We start from the raw sequence: 22,427 nt of genomic DNA, 5'->3' as shown, positions 1-22,427 counted from the left end.
TTGCAAGATGTATATTTATAATATGTTATGATGTAATAATATATAACATAATTATAATATATAATATTGTGAATTTATAATATATTAAATAATTACATATGTATATGTAAAATTTAAGGAAGGTATCAGTTCAATCTCAAAGTACTCTATGACATAAATTAACTCTTGTAGTCACATGAAGCAGCACAAACCATTGCAGGTTTAGTTCTTATAAGAAAGAAATTAGTCTCTGAAAGTAAATCTCAGGCCTAAGAATAAAAGTCCTGTCAAACTTGTCATCATGTTACAAATCTAACTGTTGGTCAGCTTTATTTCTTCCTAGCTACTTTAAGGCAATTCAAATATCTTATAGCAACAGCCTGATGCTAGGGTTATGGGGTTAGGATCACGGGGTTACTATGACAACACGTCATAGCACAAAGGTTTTAATGCTTATGGACAGAGTTAACACGAGACAAAAATGTGTCTTTAGTTAATTGTTACTTGGGTATAATATGACTATTAAAATAATTATTTGATAATTATTCATAAGCAAATAAAACAAATAAGTCACTTTTATGATGAACTTATCATTTATAAAAACACTTTCACAAACATTTCATTTGACTTCCATAACAATTCTGTGATACAAAAAAGAGTTATCTCATGTAGAAAATAAAATATCTTACCTAAACTCACATGTCTGGTAAATGGAAAAGTAAAGTCCTAAAGCCAGACTTTCTAGTGCCAAGTTGAATGCTCTTTCTTCTTTGTCATATGGACCATCAGTATTAGACTATAACTAGTGAAATAAAAACTTACATATAATGTAACTTTCTTATTTTTCAATTTCTCTTTGAAGAACCTGAGTCCTTCTTTTAGAGTTCAAATCTGTGGAACCATATGGACAACTCAGACTATCTGCCGAGTTGGGAAATACAAAACTAAACAATCTTTGTAGCTCTAGCTTCAGTTTAGTGGTTGGGTTGAAAAACAATTTACTACTGCTTTCTTCTATAGCCTGCTGCTAAAGCAATTATTTGACAACACAACTCTCTTATCTTCAGAAATCTTTTTACCATCTTTTTTTGATTTTTTGCATGAGGGAAGCCAAAACAGACAAAATTAGGGACACACAGTACATCTGTATTTGTTAGCATAAGACTTTTATCTTTTCTAATCAATAATCCCTTCACTATTATCTCCTTAGCTTTTGAAGCTAGACCTCCTGTTATTTATACACCATTGACATCTCAGCATCCCTTAGCAACCCTAATGTACACAGAAATAACTACAAAACTTTGAATGAGCACGGAGTTATAAACTCAAACCAAATAGAACATTTTTTAAAGTAAGCAATTTAATGAGGTTTTTAAAACAAAGATATAAAATACTTGTATTGCTCATTACAACAACAAACATCTCAGTTATAAAATAAGGAATATTTATTTGGGCAGATATTACTTCAATATGGCTATATTAAATCATCTGGTACAGAATTTATTAAAATAATGTTTTTTAATTTTTTTCTCTTTTTATAAAATTTCAACTTTTATTTTGGATTCAGGTACATGTGCAAGTTGTAACATGCGTATATTATGTGATGCTGAGGATTGGGATACAAATGATCCCATCACCCAAGTAATGAGCATGGTACCCAACAGTTTTTCAACCCTTGCCTTCCTCCGTAGTCTCCAGTGTCTATTGTCCCCATTTTGATGACCATGAGCACTCAATGTTTAGCTCCCACTTATAACTGAGAACATGTGGTGTTTGGTTCTCTGTTCCTGCATTAATTTGCTCAAGTGAATGGCCTCCCACTACATCCATTTTGCTGCAAAGGACATGATTTCATTCTTTTTTATGGTTGCATAGTGTTCCATGGAATATGTGTGTGTGTGTGTATATATATATACACACATATATATACACACATATCCCACGTTTTCTTTCTTTCTTTTTTTTTTTTTTTTTTTTTTGAGACAGAGTCTCACTCTGTCACCTAGGCTGGAGTGCAGTGGCACAATCTCAGCTCACTGCCAGCTCCACCTCCCAGGTTCACACCATTCTCCTGCCCCAGCCTACCAAGTAGCTGGGACTACAGGCGCCCGCCACCACATCCGGTTAATTTTTTGCATTTTTTTTTTAGTAGAGATGGGGTTTCACCATGTTAGCCAGGATGGTCTTGATCTCCTGACCTCATGATCCACCGGCCTCAGCCTCCCAAAGTGCTGGGATTACAGGAGTGAGCCACCGCGCCCAGCCCCAACGTTTTCTTTATCCACCTAGGCTGAATCCATGTCTTTATTATTGTGAAGAGTGCTGCCATGAGTGTGTGTCTTTTTGGTGGAATGATTTCTTTTCTTTTGGATAGATCCCCAGTTATGAGACTGCTGGGTCAAATGGTAGCTCTATTTTAAGTTCTTTGAGAAATCTCGAAAGTTTTTCCACAGTGACTGAAGTAATTTACATTTCCACCAACAGCATACAAATGTTCCCTTTTCTCCACAGCATCTGTTGTTTTTTGACTTTTTCATAATAGCCACTCTGACTGGTGTGAGGATGGTATCTCACTGTGGTTTTGATTTGTATTTCTCTGATTATTAGTGATGCTGAGCATTTTTTCATGTTTGTTGGACACTTGTATGCTTATTTTGAGAAGCATCTGTTCATGTATTTTGCCCACTTTATAATGAGGTTATTTGTTTTCTGCATCTTGAATTGCTGAAAGAATGATTTTGAAGATGCATGGGAAAACCCCCACTTCCTAAAGTTTGCCTACATATAAACAAAATAGCATTTAGGAGCAGTTACATAAGTGATACAAAATTCTGCTCTTGGTATATACCCAGGAGTAATGAAAATGTATGTCCCCACAAAAACATACACATAAATATTCATAGAAGGATTATTGATAATAGCCAAAAGGTGGAAATAACCCAAATGCCTATCAATTAACAAATGGATAAACTATGGTATATCCATACAATGAAATATTGTTCAGCCATTAAAATGAATAAAGTATTAATACATGCTACAACGTGAGTAAACCTTAAAAATATATGCTAACGGAAAGAAACCAGTCACAAAATGCCACATATGGTAATACAAAATGTCTAGAATAGGGACATCTATAGTGAAAGAAAACAGATTAGTGGCTGCTTGGGGCTAGGGGTGAGGAGATGGGGAGAGATTGGGTGGTAGCTAAAGGGTACAGAGTTTTGTTTTGAGATGACAAAAATGTCCTAAAACAGACTGCAGTGATGGTTACATTTATCTATGAATATACTAAAAACTACTGAATTGTAGACTGTAAATGGTTGGATCGAATGGTATATTGTATTAATAAGAATAAATTATTTTTAATTAATAATTAAAATTAAAAGGAATAACCCATTTAAAGCAAAGCATTCCTCCTTTGCCCTCTGCTCAGAGACCTCTAAGCACAGATGTACTTAAATGTACTTACATTTTATATTAGCATTAGATCCTGAGAATGAAAGGAAGTGTTCCTCAAAGTGTGTGAGCCAATGAACATAGTGTCATGACAAACAGACTTTTTAAAATGACAGTGGTATAGCTGAGGAAGCTCTTACCAGACAGATCTGTCCAGAGACAATAGCTATAAACTCTGGACAAAACACAAAAAGACAACTACTGAAGGGCACTGGAGAGGCAGGAGAAGCAGGCCAGGTCTGTAGGGGTGCTGACTCTTAGAAGAAGAGAGTGGCAGAGATGAGTTTCAGGACGGTTTACTGTCTTAGCCTGAGAGCAGACCACAGGTGACACCACAGAGCAAGAAGTGACTAAAACTCCCACAGAAAACCCTCAGTCTTCCTGGGCTGGGGCACTCGTTCTGTCTTCCTCTTACTTGGTCACCCTCTGACCTCTGGCATCTGTGAAAGCCAGCATTTCTGGGTTCCTTTCCTTCTCTAGTCTTCCTGTATCTCTTTTTCCCTACTGTTTGCCCTTTCAACACTAGCATCCTCCAGAGCATTGCCCTCAGCTTCCAATTGATGCATTTTCTCTTCAGAGTTCATCGACTCGCGCTGCTTCAACTGCCACTGAGACTGCCGCATGCATGGCAGACCTCCCTTCTCAATCTCCCTCCTGGATCCCCTAGCTTCAGTCCTATGCCAATGACTTGGAAGTTAAATTTTAAAGTCAGTGCTGCTCTGTCACAGAAGCCAAACATCATATTTGGTCACGATTTCTCTTGAAATTCCTTAGGAAAGCAACATGTTGGATTTCTCATTTTTCTCCATTTCTTGAACTGCTTTCACTATTGAATTCAACTATGATTCCATTGTACTTGGTTGTCCCATAGGAATCTCTAATACACAAATCAACCTTCCAATCTTTCTTTCATCTGCCTGTATCAGGTTCCTGCACCTTTACTTCCTATGTTAACCGGTAGCATCAAAACTAACCTGGTTAGATACAGGAGGCAGAGCAAGAAGCCTGATAGAAGTCTATAGCACTTGTCCCCCACCCCAAAGGAACACCAAATTTTAACAATTAACTCCACACAAAAGTCACTAACACAAGAACCAAAAATCAGGTGAGCAATCAGTACCTGCTTTTAACTTCATATCACTGAAGAAGACATTACAGAGGGCAAGACAGATAGTCTTGAATGCTGACACCATCCTCTCCCATCCCCCATCAGTAGCCATGCAGCTTGGAGAATGTGGGCACTTGGGAGAGGCAGAGTGCAGTGATTATGAGGCTTTGCATTGAACTCAGTGCTGCCCTGTCACAGCAGAAAGCAGAGGAAACACTTGGATAGGCCCTGACCAAAGGGTAATTGCCCATCACAGTGGTGAGCTTGAGTTCCAGCAAGCCTCACCACTGCTGGCTGGAGTGCTCTGGGACTTTAAGTGAACTTGAGCGACAGCCTAGGCCACAAGGACTGCAATTCCTAGGCAAGCCCTAGTGCTGAGCTGGGTTCAGAGCCGATGGACTGGGAGACACGTGACCTACTGAGACACAAGCTGGGGTGGCTAAGGGAGTGCTTGTGCCACCTCTCCTTCATCCTCCAGCAGTGGGTGGCAGGGAGAAATCGGTGTGCTTAGTAAAGGGAGAGCACAGCAACTGGGGGACTTTACATTGAACTCAGTGCTGGTGTGTCACAGCAGAGACCTGGTAGGATTCAGCACTTGCTGACCAAAGAGCCCCATGGTCCTGAATATCCAACAGCAATACCCAGGTTATATGCGGTGAGCCTTGGGCTCAGATGTGCTGGCTTCAGATGTGGTGGCTATGGTGAAAGACTCTTTCTATTTGAGAAAAGCAGGGGGAAAAGTAAAGGGGACTCTACCCGGCACCTTAGGTGCCTGGTTGGCCTCGGTGGGGTAGGGCACCCACCAGGCTCTTGGGGTCCCTGAGTCAGGCTTAGGCTCTTGGTTAGTTAGCATTTCTGGACCTGCCCTGGGCCAGAGAGGAGTCCACTGTCCCGACGAGTGAGTCCCAGGCCTGGAAGCATGCATCATAAACTGACTGAAGGGCCTTTAAGTGAAACATCAGTGGTAGCCTGGCAAAAGCCCCCATGGGTTGGTGGTGGTGGTGGCCACAGGGAAAGGCTCCTTGGCCAATGGAAATGGGAGGGAAGAGTGGGAAGGGCTTTGTCTCAGGGTTTAAGTACCAGCTTAGCTGCAGTAGAATAGAACACCAGCTGAAGTTCTAAGGTTTTTCACTTCAATCCATGGTTCCAAGACAACATCTCTGGACCCACCTGGGGCCTGGGGAAGCTCACTGCCCTGAAGGTAGGGACATAAACCTGGCTGGCTTTGCCACCTGTTGATTGTAGACTCTAAGGCTTTGAGTGAACTTAGATGGTAGCCAAGTAGTGGTTATAGCAGGCCTTGGGTGAGACTCAGTGCTGTGCTGGCTTCAAGTCTGAACCAGCACAGTCCCAGTGGTAGCAGCCAGGGGGATGCTTGTGTTCCTGCCCCTAGTTCCATAAGGCTCAGCACAGGGAGAAAGAGAGACTCTGTTTGTTTGGGAGAAGGTAAGGGAAAAGAATGAGAGTCTCAGCCTGGTAATTCAGAGAATTCTTTCAGACTTTATCCAGCACCACCAAGGCAGTACCTTTCTCTAGAAGTCTTCAAGAATTGCAGCATTGTAGGGTCTCAGGCCCAAGTCCCTTAGAAGACCCGAAACACCTTCCCAAGAAGAATTGACACAAATGGGTCCAGATTTCAAATTAATTTAACCAAAGTAGTGAAAGATCTTTATAATGAAAACTAAAAACTGATGAAAAAAAATTGAAGAGGACACCAAAAACGTGGAAAGATATTTGATGTTCATGGATTGGAAGAATCAATATTGTTAACATTTCCATAGTACTCAAAGCAATCTGCAGATTCCATGCAATCCTTATCCAAATCCCAAAGACATTCTTCATAGAAATAGAAAAAACAATTCTGAAATTTATATGGAACCACAAAAGACCCAGTATAGCCAAAGCTATCCTATACAAAAAGAATGAAACTGGGGGAATCACATTTCCTGACTTCAAATAATACTACAGAGCTATAATCACCAAAACAGCATGATACTGGCATACAAACAGACACACAGACTGATGGAACAGAATAGAGAATCCAGAAACAAATTCACACACCTATAGAGACCTCATTTTCTATAAAGATGCCAAGAACACACAGTGGGGAAAGGACAGTCTCTTTAATAAATTGTGCTTAAAAAACTGGATATCCACATGCAGAAGAACAAAACTAGACCCCTATCTCTCACTATATTCAAAAATCAAATCAAAATGGATTAAAGACTTAAATATAAGACTTCAAACTATGAAAGTGCTAAAAGAAAACATTGGGGAAACTCTTTAGGACATTGGTCTGAGCAAAAATTTCTTGAGTCATACCACACAAGCACAGGCAACCAAAGCAAAAATGAATAGCTGGGATCACATCAAGTTAAAAAGCTCCTGCACAGCAAAGGAAACAATCAACAAAGTGAAGAGACAACACACATAATGGAAGAAAATATTTTCAAACTACCCACCTGATGAGAGATTCATAATCAAAATTTACAAGGAGCTCAAACGACTTTATTTTAAAAAGTCGAATAATCTAACTTAAAAATGGGCAAAAGATTTGAACAGACATTTCGCAAAATAAGGCATACAAACGGCAAACAGGCATATGAAAAGGGGCTCAATATTACTGACCATCAGAGAAATGGAAATCAAAACTACAATGAGATATCACCTCACCTCAGTTAAAATGGTTTATATCCAAAAGACAGGCAATAATAACAAATGCTGGTGAGGATACGGAGAAAAGGGAACCCTCGTACACTGTTGATGGGAATGTAAATTAGTACAACCCCTATAAAGAACAGTTTGGAGGTTCCTCAAATAAACTAGAATTGAGCTACCATAGAATCCAGCAATTCCACTGCTGGGTATATGCCCAAAAGAAAGGAAATCTGTGCATCAAAGAGACATCTGCATTCCCATGTTTTTTGCAGCACTGATCACACTGGTCGATATTTGGAAGCAACCTAAATGTCCATCAACAGATGATTGGCTAAAGAAAATATGGTGCGTATATACAATGGAGTACTATGCAGCCATAAAAAGGATGAGATACTGTCATTTTGCCACAAAATGAATGAAACTGCAGGTTATTATGTTAAGTGAAATAAGTCAGACATAGAAAGACAAACTTCAAATGTTCTCACTTATTTTAGGGGCTAAAAATCAAAATAGTTGAACCCAAGGAGACAGAGAATAGATGGATGGTTATCAGAGGCTGAGGCTGTGAAGGATAGTAGGGGGTGGGGAGAGGAGTGGGGTTGTTAATGGGTACAAAAAATATATATAGTTAGAAAGAATTAATAAGATATCATTTGATTGCACAACAGGTTGACTATAGTAAATAGAAGTTTAATTGTACATTTAAAAACAATAGAGTATAACTGGATTATAAAAATATAATAGATTTTTGGGAGGCTGAGATGGGCGGATAATGAGGTCAGGAGATTGAGACCATCCTGGCTAACACAGTGAAACCCTGTCTCTACTAAAAATACAAAAAAATAGCCAGGCGTGGTGGCGGGCGCCTGTGATCCCAGCTACACAGGAGACTGAGGCAGGAGAATGGCGTGAACCCAGGAGGCAGAGCTTGCAGTGAGTCGAGATTGTGCCACTGCACTCCAGCCTGGACAACAGAGCAAGACTCCATCTCAAAAAAAAAATAATAATAATAGAATAATAATATAATTGGATTGTAAAAAATAATAGAGTATAATTGGATTGTAAACTAGATTATAATTGGATTATTGTCACATTAAAGTATAAATGCTTGAGGGGATGGAGAGCCCATTTGTCATGATGTGGTTATTGCTTATTACACGCCTGTAGGAAATTATATAATATACCTCATAAATATACACACCCACTATGTACCCACAAACAGTTTTTTTTAAAAAACCTGGTTACCCAAACCAGAAATCCAGGAGTCAGCCTTGACTCCTCTCTCCCTCATACCAAACTCCAGTTTTGATTTATATTGATTTTAATGCATCCAACACCTTATTTCAAACCCTTATCACCTTTCACTTAGACCAGAGTCAGAGCCCCAAACTGGTCTCCCTGCCTTCATTTCTTTCTGCCTTCAGTACTCTGTAGTATATCCAGTTCTATTGCCTTTTGCAAATGCAAAATAATCAGAGTTCTCCTTTCTTGGAAAGATCCTCCAGTGGTAATCCACCATTCATAGCAGTGTTTTGTAATCATTTTTATAGCAGATTAATGTTATTTTCAAACAAGTATCATATAAAAGCCTAATATCTATAAATAGATATGAGCTGTATTTTACTGTGATTAACTTACTTTGTAAGATCTAAGTGTGTAAGTTCTACAAACCAGTAAGAAAATAATAAGGAGGTTTGGCAAAATTTAAAAATTCAAAATCAATGGCAATGCAATTAGATCAGCATCGTCTTGATATTTATTTCTCTATTTTATTTGATTGCACATATTTTTTAAAATCCTGATTCATATCATTAGGTAGCTACCAGTGATAATAGTTTATTGCTTTTTCCAAAAAGTTGACCTTTCAAACTTAAAGTATCATTCATTTAGAAAAAGACAGCAAGATGCAAATATTAATGAGTTAAACTGTCAGCACGTATTACTTGGTTTCTGGTTTTTACCTGGTTAAAAATGTGGTATGTAATATGTAGTTTGAGTGTGTATTTAAGATCTGTTTTTTTTTTTTTAACGAAATTCAAAGCAAACATTTGTGCAATCCTTAAGTCTCCTCCTTAGAACCTTGTTACCATGGAATAGAGTTTGAAAACCAGTGATCTAAATGCTAAACCCCAAATCCTTTAGTATTTAGTATGAAAATGTAAGATCCTGTTTCATTTGAACTTTATCAGTCTAGCTGCATTTCCCACCACTGCCAAATTTTCGCCCAGTTTTCTAAATCTATGTTCATCTTTCAAGGGGTTATAGTTTTGTACTAGTTATTTTCTCTGCCAAATGTGACTCCGGAACTACTGTCTTCTAACCCAAATTTCTATTAACTTAATTTCAAAGTTAAAACATTAACTCTCCATGATGTTTTCTTTGAATTTGCCCATAGGACTTTGTATACACTTCTATCTTAAACATGTGTTGCCTTGTGTGATAATCATCACTTCCTCTCAACTGTGAGCTCCTAAGAAAGGACTAATTTAACCATCCTGGAGTTCTCAGGAACTTTCAAAGTGCCTGCAACCTAATAATCATTCCTTAAATGTTTTACATTCATAAACTCATTCATTAACATTAATAATAATAGCCAGTAGAGTGGTTACAGTAGCTGAAACTGCAGATTTGCATAACGTTGTGAACAGATAATCCTCTCATTGACTGACACTTTAGGTTAAATAAGTACTAAGTAGAAATCACTCTTCTAAATCATGCTAATTTTCACTTTAACTTCATTTTTCTTTAATAATGGCCTCACCCACCAACATAGGAAAGCAGGATCACCAGCAAGAGAACGAGAGCACAGATACATGGAATCAGGACCAGCAATATGAACCGGAGGGGGTTAGCAGTCGCCAGCTTCTGAGAGCAGCCATTGCCCATGTTATTGTCATCAGCTCTCAAGACCTAAAGTAAAAGAGGAAAACGCAACATGGTTTTAGTTTTACAATACAAGGTATGAAATTTTAGGTTACAGCTATCCATTTAAAACAGCAGCATTCCAAAAAGATTTTACTGTTTGTGCTTTAGGGTATGAAATGAGCTTAGTCACCAAATCATGTCAATAAATGAATAGATAACTGTACATCTACATTCAGGGAAGAGCAAACTATCTATTTCTGAAACATTTTTCGGAAGTATATGGGCTTTTAACAATATCCCATTTTGCTTTTTTAAAACATATTTGTCAATTTGGTATAATTCCAAAGGGCTATGAATTACCATGGCAAAACCTTACCCTGGACCAAAGCTACAACAGAATTGAAGACTGCCTAATACAGTGATACAAAATTGGTAAGTAGGTGTAGACAGAATATTATCCAGACTTCATTCTTTTTTGTCTCATTAGTCTAAACCACATGTGAATGAATCTGGATAAAATAAGTATTTGGTCATTAATAATTCAGCCAGGCTTGCTGTTACTGATCATGCATTTAGTGACAAGTTGAAATATAAGGAAGAGCCTGCCCTGATTGCCAATTAAACGCTAACAACTCTGAGGACATCCTCGGCTGTCCATGCTGCCCCTGCAGCCCATCGCTTGTGAGAGGATGTCAAAGTGCAAAAATGATGGTTCAGATAAAGTTCTTGTCTTCAAATGCTTCAAATTTTGCTTAGTTCAATCTCTTGCCAGAAATGATATCTGGAAATTCATTTATTACAAATGGCTAGCTTCAAGCAGTGACTTCAAAAAAACATCTGAGATGGTACTAAAAGGGCTTTGAATCACTACAAGAAACTCTCTGGGTCTCCTTAATGAAGACATTTCTCACGACTCTCTCTTGGACTTCTAACTCTGCATTTTCTCCTCTGACAGTTTCAGAACTTGAACTCTAACCTCTGTGTAACTATCTCCTGAATCTCTCTTGCATCCTAAACTCCTTTCAGAGTTACACTACATACTTCTAATGCCTGGTGGGTACTAGCCCCTCTTCTTAACAAGTCCAAAACTAAGACGAACCTTCTCTCTCTCTCTATCTGCAAACTAGTTCTTCTACTGACTTTCATATTTGTATTTACAGAAATTCCTCCATTCCAATATGGAGAGTGGAGTCCAAAGACTCCCCATTTCATCATCCCCCTATGCCATACATCACCAGGTTTTGTTGGTTCTTCCTCTGTAATAAATACCAAACTTTTTTTTTTTTTAAATGAATGACCTTTGAGAAAGAGCCTTATAATAATCAAGAAGTTGTTCTAACAGAATGGTCCTGTAATAGTCTCAGGACTTCCTGACCAGTATTTGATTATTTCCCATGGATGCAAAGACAATTTTGATGGGTTCTTCTGAATTGCAAGGCTTATGTGATTCCCATTTCTGCTTTATTCCCTCTATCTGGGAATATAGGTTCACTAACCCATATTGCAAGCAATGTTCACTACATAATATGATGACAGCTTCTGTAATTTTAAGAATTCTCCATGAGAGACATTATTTGAAATAACTTATGTTGTTAACTTGAGAAGAGCTTCATTTCCTAGGTTAATGTCTTACTGATCCATTTCCTCTGTACCTGGATTAAGCTACCAGCCAATGTGTTATCATTTACAGTTAATTTACAATTGATCTTCAAGAAGACATAGCACTGGTGCAATATAATATGAGATCTGCAATAGCACATTGATTACAATACCAGCATTGGATAGGCAGTGCCCTTTCAGGCTTATATACAACACTTGTCTACAAAAAAAAAATCAATCAATAAACAGAAGTGTGGGACTATAGGCCAACAAAGTTAGTGGCAGAAACAAGTTGATACTTGTTTATTTTACTTAGTTACTGAACACCTACTAATTATAATAATAATGATGGATATGACAATGACTTCAAACCACTGCCTCTCAAAAGCTCACAGTCTTGTAGGAGAGATGATATGTACATGAATAATATAACTATATTGCAAGATAGCAAATGATAGGCACCATGACTCTTACAGCTAAAGTGACATAAGAATTCAAAAGATAGAAATATAATTTGCTGGAAGATCACATAAGATATTGTAGAGAGAACAACCCTGAATCAGCCATAATTCTGAGAAAAGTACCCCTGAAAAAGTCTGTTACGAGTTTAAAAAAATGTTGCAAAGTGTATACAGAGAGGTAAGAAATTATGAAATATATTTAACTTCTACAACAATGAAGAAGCTTCCTCGCTAAGGTGATCACAGAAGCATTATAGGGATAACCTTGGGTGACGAATTCACAATGGCTCATTGCCATCTGGACTGCTGGAGCCAGATACATCTCATTTAGCATTTATAAGTAAAGAGTCAGTGGAGAAAATGCTAGAGGCCCATTTTAATATCTCATCTAAGTATATATCAAGTACTGGACCTCCAAAAACGATACTCATGATTAGACCAAATATTTTCTTCAGTGACAAGATAATTGATTTTTTTGTTTGATTTTTGAGATGGAGTCTCATTCTGTCACCCAGGCCGAAGTGCAGTGGCACAATCTTGGCTCACTGCAACCTCCGCCTCCCAGGTTCATGCAATTCTCCTGCCTCAGCCTCCTGAGTAGCTGGGATTACAGGCGCACACCACCACACCTGGCTAATTTTTTGTGTATTTTTAGTAGAGACAGGGTTTCACTATGTTAACCAGACTGATCTCGATCTCCTAACCTCTTGATCTGCCCGCCTCAGCCTCCCAAAGTCCTGGGATTACAGGCGTGAGCCACCGTGCCCGGCCAGAGAATTGATTGCTTTTTTCAAAGGGAGAGGAGGAAGAAATACACAGGAGAAATTCAATACTTCAGCACTTTCTTCTTGAATAACTTGCATAACTTTCCTCTTGCACTCATGGCCACTTAGGACTGTTGCAAATGCTACATTATGCAGAGGCCCTTCGAGGTTCCTCTGAACACAAGGCAACTCTGACTTCACTGTTGAGTAAATGCCAGGTGAAATAAACAACCAGAATCATCCTTAAGCTTTGTTTCCATGGACTCTAAACAATCCTTTCTCCAAATGGCATCCCTCTTCCACAAGCACCTTCTTCAGCCTTGAAATCAAGCTGAGCACAGGCACAGCATTCCATGGCAAGGGTAGGGAACAACGCATCTGATTGGACCTGCACATATTTGTAAAGCATGTCATTCTTATGTGTTTTTTGTTGTTGTTGTTTTTATTTTTGGTTTTGGTTTTGGGGTTTTTGTTTTGTTTTTTTTTTTTTGGTGTTTTGTTTTGTTTTGAGACAGGGTCTCACTCTGTCACTCAGGCTGGAGTGCAGTGGCACAATCTTGGCTCACTGCAACCTCTGCCTCCTGGGCTCAAGAGATTCTCCTGCCTCAGTCTCCTGAGTGACTGGGACAACAAGTGCGCACCATCCATCGCACCCAGCTAATTTTTTTGTAGATTCAGGATTTCACCATGTTCCTCTGACTGATCTCAAACTTCTGGGCTCAAGTGATCCACCCACCTCAGCCTTCCAAATGTTCTTATGTTTTACTAATCTTGTTAATGAAATCTCGTTTCTTGTATCTTAAGAACTACATTTATTTTAAAAGCATAACGTACACTGGCACAATGTACCATTTTACCACAATTGTATGCCATCTTGGTATCATTTGAGGGGTCAAAATTTCAGATAGCCGTCAAGCACTTTCTTCCTTTGGCTTCTCTTTCTCCTGCCTCTCTGGTCATTCCTTCTATTTTTGAAGGCTCAATTCTCACATTCACTCGCTCCCCAGGCAATGTCATCCACACGTTTCTCTTCAATTAGTAGCAATCCATAGGTGACTTGCATCTTTAAATAACAACCATAGATCTTTCCTCTGATCTCCAGACCATTATATGCAACTGACCACTTGACATCTCCTCATTGGAGGTTGTAAAAGTAACTCAAACTCAACAAGTCTGGAACCAAATAAACAATTTTCATCCCCATATCTGGTATTATTCCAGGGTTGGCAATCTGAAAAAAGGTAATTGCACAACTATCATGTGTCAGGTATTGTTTGGGCACTTGGGATATATTAATATGCAAAACGAAACTCTGTAGTCTAAATGATGCTACATTATAGTAAAAATAAACATGTCTCACCTGACATACTGCAAACACCTCTTCCTATCTGGTTTACCTATGTTTATCCATGCACTCCCTAACGTGTTCTCCACACTATAGCCAGAGTAAGAGAGAGGCTGTATTATCTTTGCATGATGAGAAAAGACAACGTGAAAAATGACCCCAAAGCTGAACTAATTCAAGATTGCAGAGCCTGGAACCAGAGCTGATCATGAGAGCCATGCACCCAGAGGTTCTGGGGAGGGCTTTGGATTTACATAGGGTATACAAGGTTTTGAGTCCATTTTATCAAGTTTGCAAAGGTCAACGAGATCATAGTTGACATTTCAAGTACATAAGTCTTTACCCTTTTTTTTTTACCTTCAGGCAGCATTTGATTTTGTCAACACATGGTGCGTTCTTGAGGGCACATCCACAGCTGCAAACAGCAGAGAATATTTGAGAGCTTGTGTGGAGGTTCTAGTTGGGGAGTGCACCTACTTGAATACCCCTGACCAAAGATGGGTCCTCATCTGTCAGGGATGGTCGTCCTCTTTGACAGAACACACAGCTTCAGGGAAGATGCACATGGAGCAGTGAGGGGGGAAGGGGACACCTGCCTAGCCAGGCAGATCAGCCAATTCAACCCTGGGGATCAATGGGGTGACAGATGTCACAGCCAGATTTCCCTTTCATCCAGCAGACATTATTTGAATCTTCTGTCTGAGGGGTTGACAGGAGCTACATTCCTGTCAACCCCTCAGACAGAAGAATTATTCCTGAGGCCAGAGCCGGCGCTTACCAAAGAGCCAATGAACCAGATATACCTGACTAGGGGTTTTAGGTGGGGTTGTCCAGATAATTCTTGAAGGTGGGAATAGCTGCCAACAACCAGGTTACTCTAAAGCAGGAATTCAGCCCAGAAGAAACCAAGTGAGAATTCTTTCCTTTTCTTTCTTTTTTTTTTTTTTTTTTTGAGATGGAGTCTTGTTCTGTTGCCCAGGCTGGAGTGCAGTGGGCATCTCGGTTCACTACAAGCTCCACCTCCCAGGTTCATGCCATTCTCCTGCCTCAGCCTCCCAAGTAGCTGGGATTACAGGCATCCACCACCACACTCGGCTAATTTTTTTGTATTTTTAGTAGAGATGGGTTTCACCGTGTTAGCCAGGATGGTCTTGATCTCCTGACCTCATAATCCGCCCGCCTCGGCCTCCCAAAGTGCTGGGATTACAGGCTTGAACCACTGTGCCCAGCCAAGAATTATTTTCTAATTGGTTGGATTATCTTTTGTGATAAATTTTACATCTTAAATATATAGAACAGGTATCAGAAAACTAGTCCATGGACCAAACTCAGCACACCGAATATTTTTGTACATACAGTTTTGTTGGATACAGCCATGTTCATTTGTTTATATTCTGTCTATACTGCTCTCCTGCTACTACAACAACATTGAGTATTTGCAACAGAAATCATATGGTACTCAAAGCCTGAAATCTTTACTATCTGGTCCTTTATAGAAAAAGTAGGTGAGCCACTGATGTAGTGTATCAGTGTATATCTGCATATATGTGTATTTTTAAATTTGTATGTTTAATTTGATAATCAAACTAAAATATAAATTCTTTTAAGAAAATTGTATCTTAATCTCTTCATCGGGGCTTTAAACGAAATATGATATAATTGTACTGGGGGTAAATTGGCAGACAAACTGATTGTTGTTGTAGTACAAAGTTACTCCACAAAAGGTTGAAAGATAAAAATAATCTTCAGGGGGGGTGCGACCAAGATGGTCGAATAGGAACAGCTCCAGCCTTCAGTTCCCAGTGTAAGTGACACAGAAGATGGGTGATTTCTGCATTTTCAACTGAGGTACCGGGTTCCTCTCACTGGGTGGTGTCAGACAGTTGGCGCTGGTCCATGGGTGCAGCCCGACCAGTGAGAGCTGAAGCAGGGCGAGGCATCGCCTCACCTGGAAAGTGCAAGGGGGAAGAAAATTCCTTTTCCTAGCCAAAGGAAATTGAGACACACAACACCTGGAAAATTGGGTAACTCCGACCCTAATACTGCGCTTTACCAAGGGTCTTAGCAAATGGCACACCAGGAGATTATATCCCACACCTGGCCCAGAGAGTCCCAGGCCCACGGAGCCTCCCTCATTGCTAGCACAGCAGTCTGAGATCTAACTACAAGGCAGCAGTGAGGCTGGGGGAGGGGTGACCACCATTGCTGAGGCTTAAGTAGGTAAACAAAGCCTCTGGGAAGCTCGAATTGGGTGGAGCCCACCACAGCTCAAGGAGGATGGCCTGCCTCTGTAGACTCCTCCTCTGGGGACAGGGCATAGCTAAACAAAAAGAGGCAGAAACCTCGGCAGAGGTAAATGCCCCTGTCTGACAGCTTTGAAGAGAGCAGTGGATCTCCCAGCACGGAGGTTGAGATCTGAGAACAGACAGACTGCCTGCTGAAGTGGGTCCCTGACCCCTGAGTAGCCTAACTGGGAGACATCCCCCACTAGGAGCAGACCAACACCTCACACCTCACATGGCGGGGTACACCCCTGAGACGAAGCTTCCAGAGCAAGAATCAGACAGCAACACTTGCTGTTCAGCAATATTCTATCTTCTGCAGCCTCGGCTGCTGACACTCAGGCAAACAGAGTGGACCTCAAGCAAACTCCAACAGACCTACGGCTGAGGGTCCTGACTGTTAGAAGGAAAACTAACAAAGAGAAAGGACACACACACCAAAACCCCATCAGTACGTCACCATCATCAAAGACCATAGGCAGATAAAACCACAAAGATGGGGAAAAAGCAGTGCAGAAAAGCTGGAAATTCAAAAAATCAGAGCGCATCTACCCCTCCAAAGGAATGCAGCTCATCACCAGCAATGGAACAAAGCTGAATGGAGAATGACTTTGACGAGTTGAGAGAAGAAGGCTTCAGTTGATCAAACGTCTCAGAGCTAAAGGAGGAACTATGTACCCAGTGCAAAGAAACTAAAAACCTTGAAAAAAGAATGGATGAATGGATAACTAGAATAATTAAGGCAGAGAAGACCTTAAAAGAGCTGATAGAGATGAAAACCATAACACAAGAACTACGTGACAAATGCACAAGCTTCAGTAATCAACTCGATCAACTGGAAGAAAGAGTATCAGTGATTGAAGATCAAATGAATGAAATAAAATGAGAAGAGAAATGTGGAGAAAAAAGAGTAAAAGGAAATGAACAAAGTCTCCAAGAGATATGGGATTATATGAAACGACCAAATCTACGTCTGATTGGTGTGCCTGAAAGTGACGGGGAAAATGGAACCAAGTTGGAAAACACTCTGCAGGATATCATCCAGGAGAACTTCCCCAACCTAGTAAGGCAGGCCAACATTCAAATTCAGGAAATACAGAGAATGCCACAAAGATACTCCTCGAGAAGAGCAACTCTAAGACACATAATTGTCAGATTCACCAAAGTTGAAATGAAGGAAAAAATGTTAAGGGCAGCCAGAGAGAAAGGTCGGGTTACACACAAAGGGAAGCCCATCAGACTAACAGCAGATCTCATGGCAGAAACTCTACAAGCCAGAAGAGATTGGGGGCCAATATTCAACATTCTTAAAGAAAAGAATTTTCAACCCAGAATTTCATACCCAGACAAACTAAGTTTCATAAGTGAAGGAGAAATAAAATCCATTACAGACAAGCAAATGCTTAGAGATTTTGTCACCACCAGACCTGCCCTACAAGAGATCCTGAAGGAAGCACAAAACATGGAAAGGAACAACACGTACCAGCCATTGCAAAAACATGTCAAAATGTAAAGTCTATCGATGTTAGGAATAAACTGCATCAACTAGCGAGCAAAATAACCAACTAATATCATAATGACAGGGTCAAGTTCACACATAACAATATTAACCTTAAATGTAAATGGCCTAAATGTTCCAATTAAAAGATACAGACTGGCAAATTGGATAAAGAGTCAAGACCCATCAGTTTGCTATATTCAGGAGACCCATCTCACATACAGAGACACACATAGGCTCAAAATAAAGGGATGGAGAAAGATCTCCCAAGCAAATGGAAAACAAAAAAAAGCAGGGGTTGCAATCCTAGTCTCTGATAAAACAGACTTTAAACCATCAAAGATCAAAAGAGACAAAGAAGGCCATTACATAATTGTAAAGGGATCAATTCAACAGGAAGAGCTAACTATCCTAAATATATATGCACCCAATACAGGAGCACCCAGATTCACAAAGCAAGTCCTTAGAGACTTACAAAGACACTTAGACTTCCATACGACAATAATGGGAGACTTTAACACCCCACTGTCAACATTAGACAGATCAACGAGACAGAAAGTTAACAAGGATATCCAGGAATTGAACTCAACTCTGCACCAAGTGGACCTAATAGACATCTACAGAACTCTCCACCCCAAATCAACAGAATATACATTCTTCTTAGCACCACATCTCACTTATTCCAAAATTGACCACATAGTTGGAAGTAAAGCACTCCTCAGCAAATGTACAAGAACAGAAATTATAACAAACTGTCTCTCAGACCACAGTGCAATCAAACTAGAACTCAGGACTAAGAAACTCAATCAAAATTGCTCAACTACATGAAAACTGAACAACCTGCTCCTGAACGACTACTGGGTACATAATGAAATGAAGACAGAAATAAAGATGTTCTTTGAAACTAATGAGAACAAAGATACAACATACCAGAATCTCTGGGACACATTTAAAGCAGTGTGTAGAGGGAAATTTATAGCACTAAATGCCCACAAGAGAAAGCAGGAAAGATCTAAAATTGACACCCTAACATCACAATTAAAAGAACCAGAGAAGCAAGAGCAAACACATTCAAAAGCTAGCAGAAGGCAAGAATTAACTAAGATCAGAGCAGAACTGAAGGAGATAGAGACACAAAAAAACCCTCCAAAAAATCAATGAATACAGAAGCTGTTTTTTTTTAAAAGGTCAACAAAATTGATAGACCACTAGCAAGACTAATAAAGAAGAAAAGAGAGAAGAATCAAATAGACACAATAAAAAATGATAAAGGGGATATCACCACCGATCCCACAGAAATATAAACTACCATCAGAGAATACTATAAACACTGCTACACAAATAAACTAGAAAACCTAGAAGAAATGGATAATTTCCTGGACAATTATAGTCTCCCAAGACTAAACTAGGAAGAAATTGAATCCCTGAATAGATCAATAGCAGGCTCTGAAATTGAGGCAATAATTAATAGCCTACCAACCAAAAAAAGTCCAGGACCAGACGGAATCACAGCCGAATTCTACTAGAGGTACAAGGAGGAGTTGGTACCATTCCTTCTGAAACTATTCCAATCAATAGAAAAAGAGGGAATCCTCCCTAACTCATTTTACGAGGCCAACATCATTCTGATACCAAAGCCTGGCAGAGACACAACAAAAAAAGAGAATTTTAGACCAATATCCTTGATGAATATTGATGCAAAAATCCTCAACAAAATACTGGCAAGCCAAATCCAGCAGCACATCCAAAAGCTTATCCACCATGATCAAGTGGGCTTCATCCCTGGGATGCAAGGCTGGTTCAACATATGCAAATCAATAAACATAATCCAGCATATAAACTGAACCAAAGAGAAAAACCACATGATTATCTCAATAGATGCAGAAAAGACCTTTGACAAAATTCAACAGCCCTTCATGCTAAAAACTCTCAATAAATTCGGTATTGATGGGACATATCTCAAAATAATAAGAGCTATTTATGACAAACCCACAGCCAATATCATACTGAATGGGCAAAAACTGAAAGCATTCCCTTTGAAAACTGGCACAAGCCAGGGATGCCCTCTCTCACCACTCCTATTCAACATAGTGTTGGAAGTTCTGGCTAGGGCAATCAGGCAAGAGAAAGAAATAAAGGGTATTCAGTTAGGAAAAGAAGAAGTAAAATTGTCCCTGTTTGCAGATGACATGATTGTATATTTAGAAAACCCCATCATCTCAGCCCAAAATCTCCTTAAGCCGATAAGCAACATGGCACATGTATACATATGTAACAAACCTGCACGTTGTGCACATGTACCCTAGAACTTAAAGTATAATTAAAAAAATAAAAACCGAAATGAAAGAAAAATCAGAGTATAAATATGTCATTTCAGTTCAATGAGGAAAACAGAATGATTTGCTTGAGGTGTTATAAGTGGAAAAAGGAGGAACATTTACCCAGCTGGATAAGGAAAGAGGATCATGAAAAAAGGCTTAAAATAATAAAATCCATTTTCTAGGATCATAGACCAATAAATCTAGCATTTTACTTTTATAAGCAATCCACAAAAACTTTTTAAATATGTTGTATCTGCTTGCCATTGTTAAATAAAAACACTGCAAGTCTATTGGAGGTGATTCTAGTTTTCAGTTTTCTAAGTACTTATTAATTGTGAACTATTTCTATCAAAGAATCTACTCACAAAGTTTTTGTTCTTTGTTTTATTTTTGCCAAAACTGCACCATATAAACCCGACATGTGCTCTAAATACAATCTTGCTCTTTTCTGTATGGTGATCTTAAAAATACTCATCACAAGATAGGAAACACAGCTGCCATCATTTTAGGAAAGAAATAGTCATGAGTAATGCTTTAACACACATTTCAAAGCATCAGGGGTTCTAAAAAGCTCAAGAGGGTTGTGACTTTTATTGTCCCTATATGTTCTAAGCATAATGCAATTTTCATTGTTAAAATGCTTACATTAAAATGACTCCCAATAATCCATAGATTACATAGTACTATATAAATCTATTTAAATTGCTACTAGAAAACCCTGTCACTACCAGAAATAATTCAAGTTAGGGTAACATTCAATAATGTTGGTGGTATCTGTTTGGGTGAGGGAAAAGGGACAAGATGGAGGAAGATGAACAAGATGGCACAGTCCCTGTTGCTTCCAGGTTCTTCATCACCAACTTGCCTGTGCCCGGGAAAGTGTGGATCAACTGAGCATGCGCCACATGACATCAATCTGAAAAAACCGAAACTTACCCGACCACACCTATGAAGACGCCCCTATCCCGCCCACTGCCCTCCCCTTTATGCCAATGCATAAAAGTTCGCCACCAGCAGGAGCCGGCGTGACTTCCTTGGCCCCATACTTGTGGACCGGAGAACCTTGCCCGAGAGTTGCTGCATACTTGCAATTAAAACCTGCCACTTTCTTACTTAATTTGGTCTCATGTTAAACTTATTTAACTCCCCTAAATTAATTAAAACAGTTGGTGCCGAAACCCGGGAGGAGACCGCCCCTCCTCGGGACCCCTCAGGGGGACCCTAGGAACCTCCTCCCTCACAAACCTGCTACTCCAGCTTCAGAACCCTTCCTGAGTACATCAAGCATTCCGGTTTCTTTTGTGCCACCGCTCTGAAGTCACCCTCTTCGGTGAGTGTTCCCCTTCCCTACCTATTCACCAGAAGTCCCCTCAGCCAGAAGTTGTGTGCACGCCCGAGGCCCCTTTTAGGCCACCAGGTGGCCATTTAGAGGACTCCAACCCGGAGATGTCCGTCTTGTAGTTCCTCTTTTCTCTGAGTGGCTCCAGGAGGCCCCGGTCTTTAACAGTGGCAAGGGACACTTTGTCGCTGTGCAAGGCTGGTTTCTGTTTTTCTGTTGGCTGGGAAATGGGAACCTCACAATCAAAAATCCCTAGGGACACTCCCCTGGGTTGTCTCCTCCAAAATTTAGAAACCTTACATTTGGCTCAGGATCTAAAACGAAAAAGACTAATCTTCCTTTCCACAGTGGCATGGCCACAATATAAATTAGACAACCAATCTTAATGGCCTCCCAAAGGTAGGCTTGACTATAATATTCTATTAGACCTCTCTAATTTTTGTCAAAGACTAGGAAAGTGGTCAGAAATCATTTATGTCCAAGGCTTTTGGGACTTGCGCTCTCACCCAGACCTGTGCGCCCAATGTCCAATGGCCCAGGTCTTATTAGCTAAAACCTGGCCCTTGGCCCCCACCTCAACAACAGAGGAGGACTGTGCCTCCATTTCAGATGGGGCCGAAGGCAGGGCACCTCCCCCCTGACCTTCTGGCTCCATTTCAGATGGGGCCGAAGGCGGGGCACCTCCCCCCTACCTTCCGCCTCCATTTCAGACAGGGCCGAAGGCGGGGCACCTCCCCCCGACCTTCCGCCTC

General features: G+C 39.9%; 1 protein-coding gene across 3 annotated transcripts in view; it reads right to left on the bottom strand.

Moving 5' to 3' along the window:
- The window catches only part of CORIN (corin, serine peptidase), a 271,199-nt gene that overhangs the window by 207,455 nt on the left and 41,317 nt on the right, over nucleotides 1-22,427 (bottom strand). For all 3 annotated transcript variants that reach the window (XM_025386551.1, XM_025386553.1, XM_025386552.1), the window contains exon 2: nucleotides 9,967-10,111. In XM_025386551.1, the coding sequence (XP_025242336.1) occupies nucleotides 9,967-10,111 (145 nt within the window). The remainder of the gene's footprint in view (nucleotides 1-9,966; nucleotides 10,112-22,427) is intronic.

The sequence above is a fragment of the Theropithecus gelada genome, chromosome 5, assembly GCF_003255815.1.
Source record: "Theropithecus gelada isolate Dixy chromosome 5, Tgel_1.0, whole genome shotgun sequence".
Classification (NCBI taxonomy): Eukaryota; Metazoa; Chordata; class Mammalia; order Primates; family Cercopithecidae; genus Theropithecus; species Theropithecus gelada.
The sequence above is the reverse complement of the archived record's forward strand: the minus strand, read 5'-3'. Positions and strand labels throughout refer to the sequence as shown.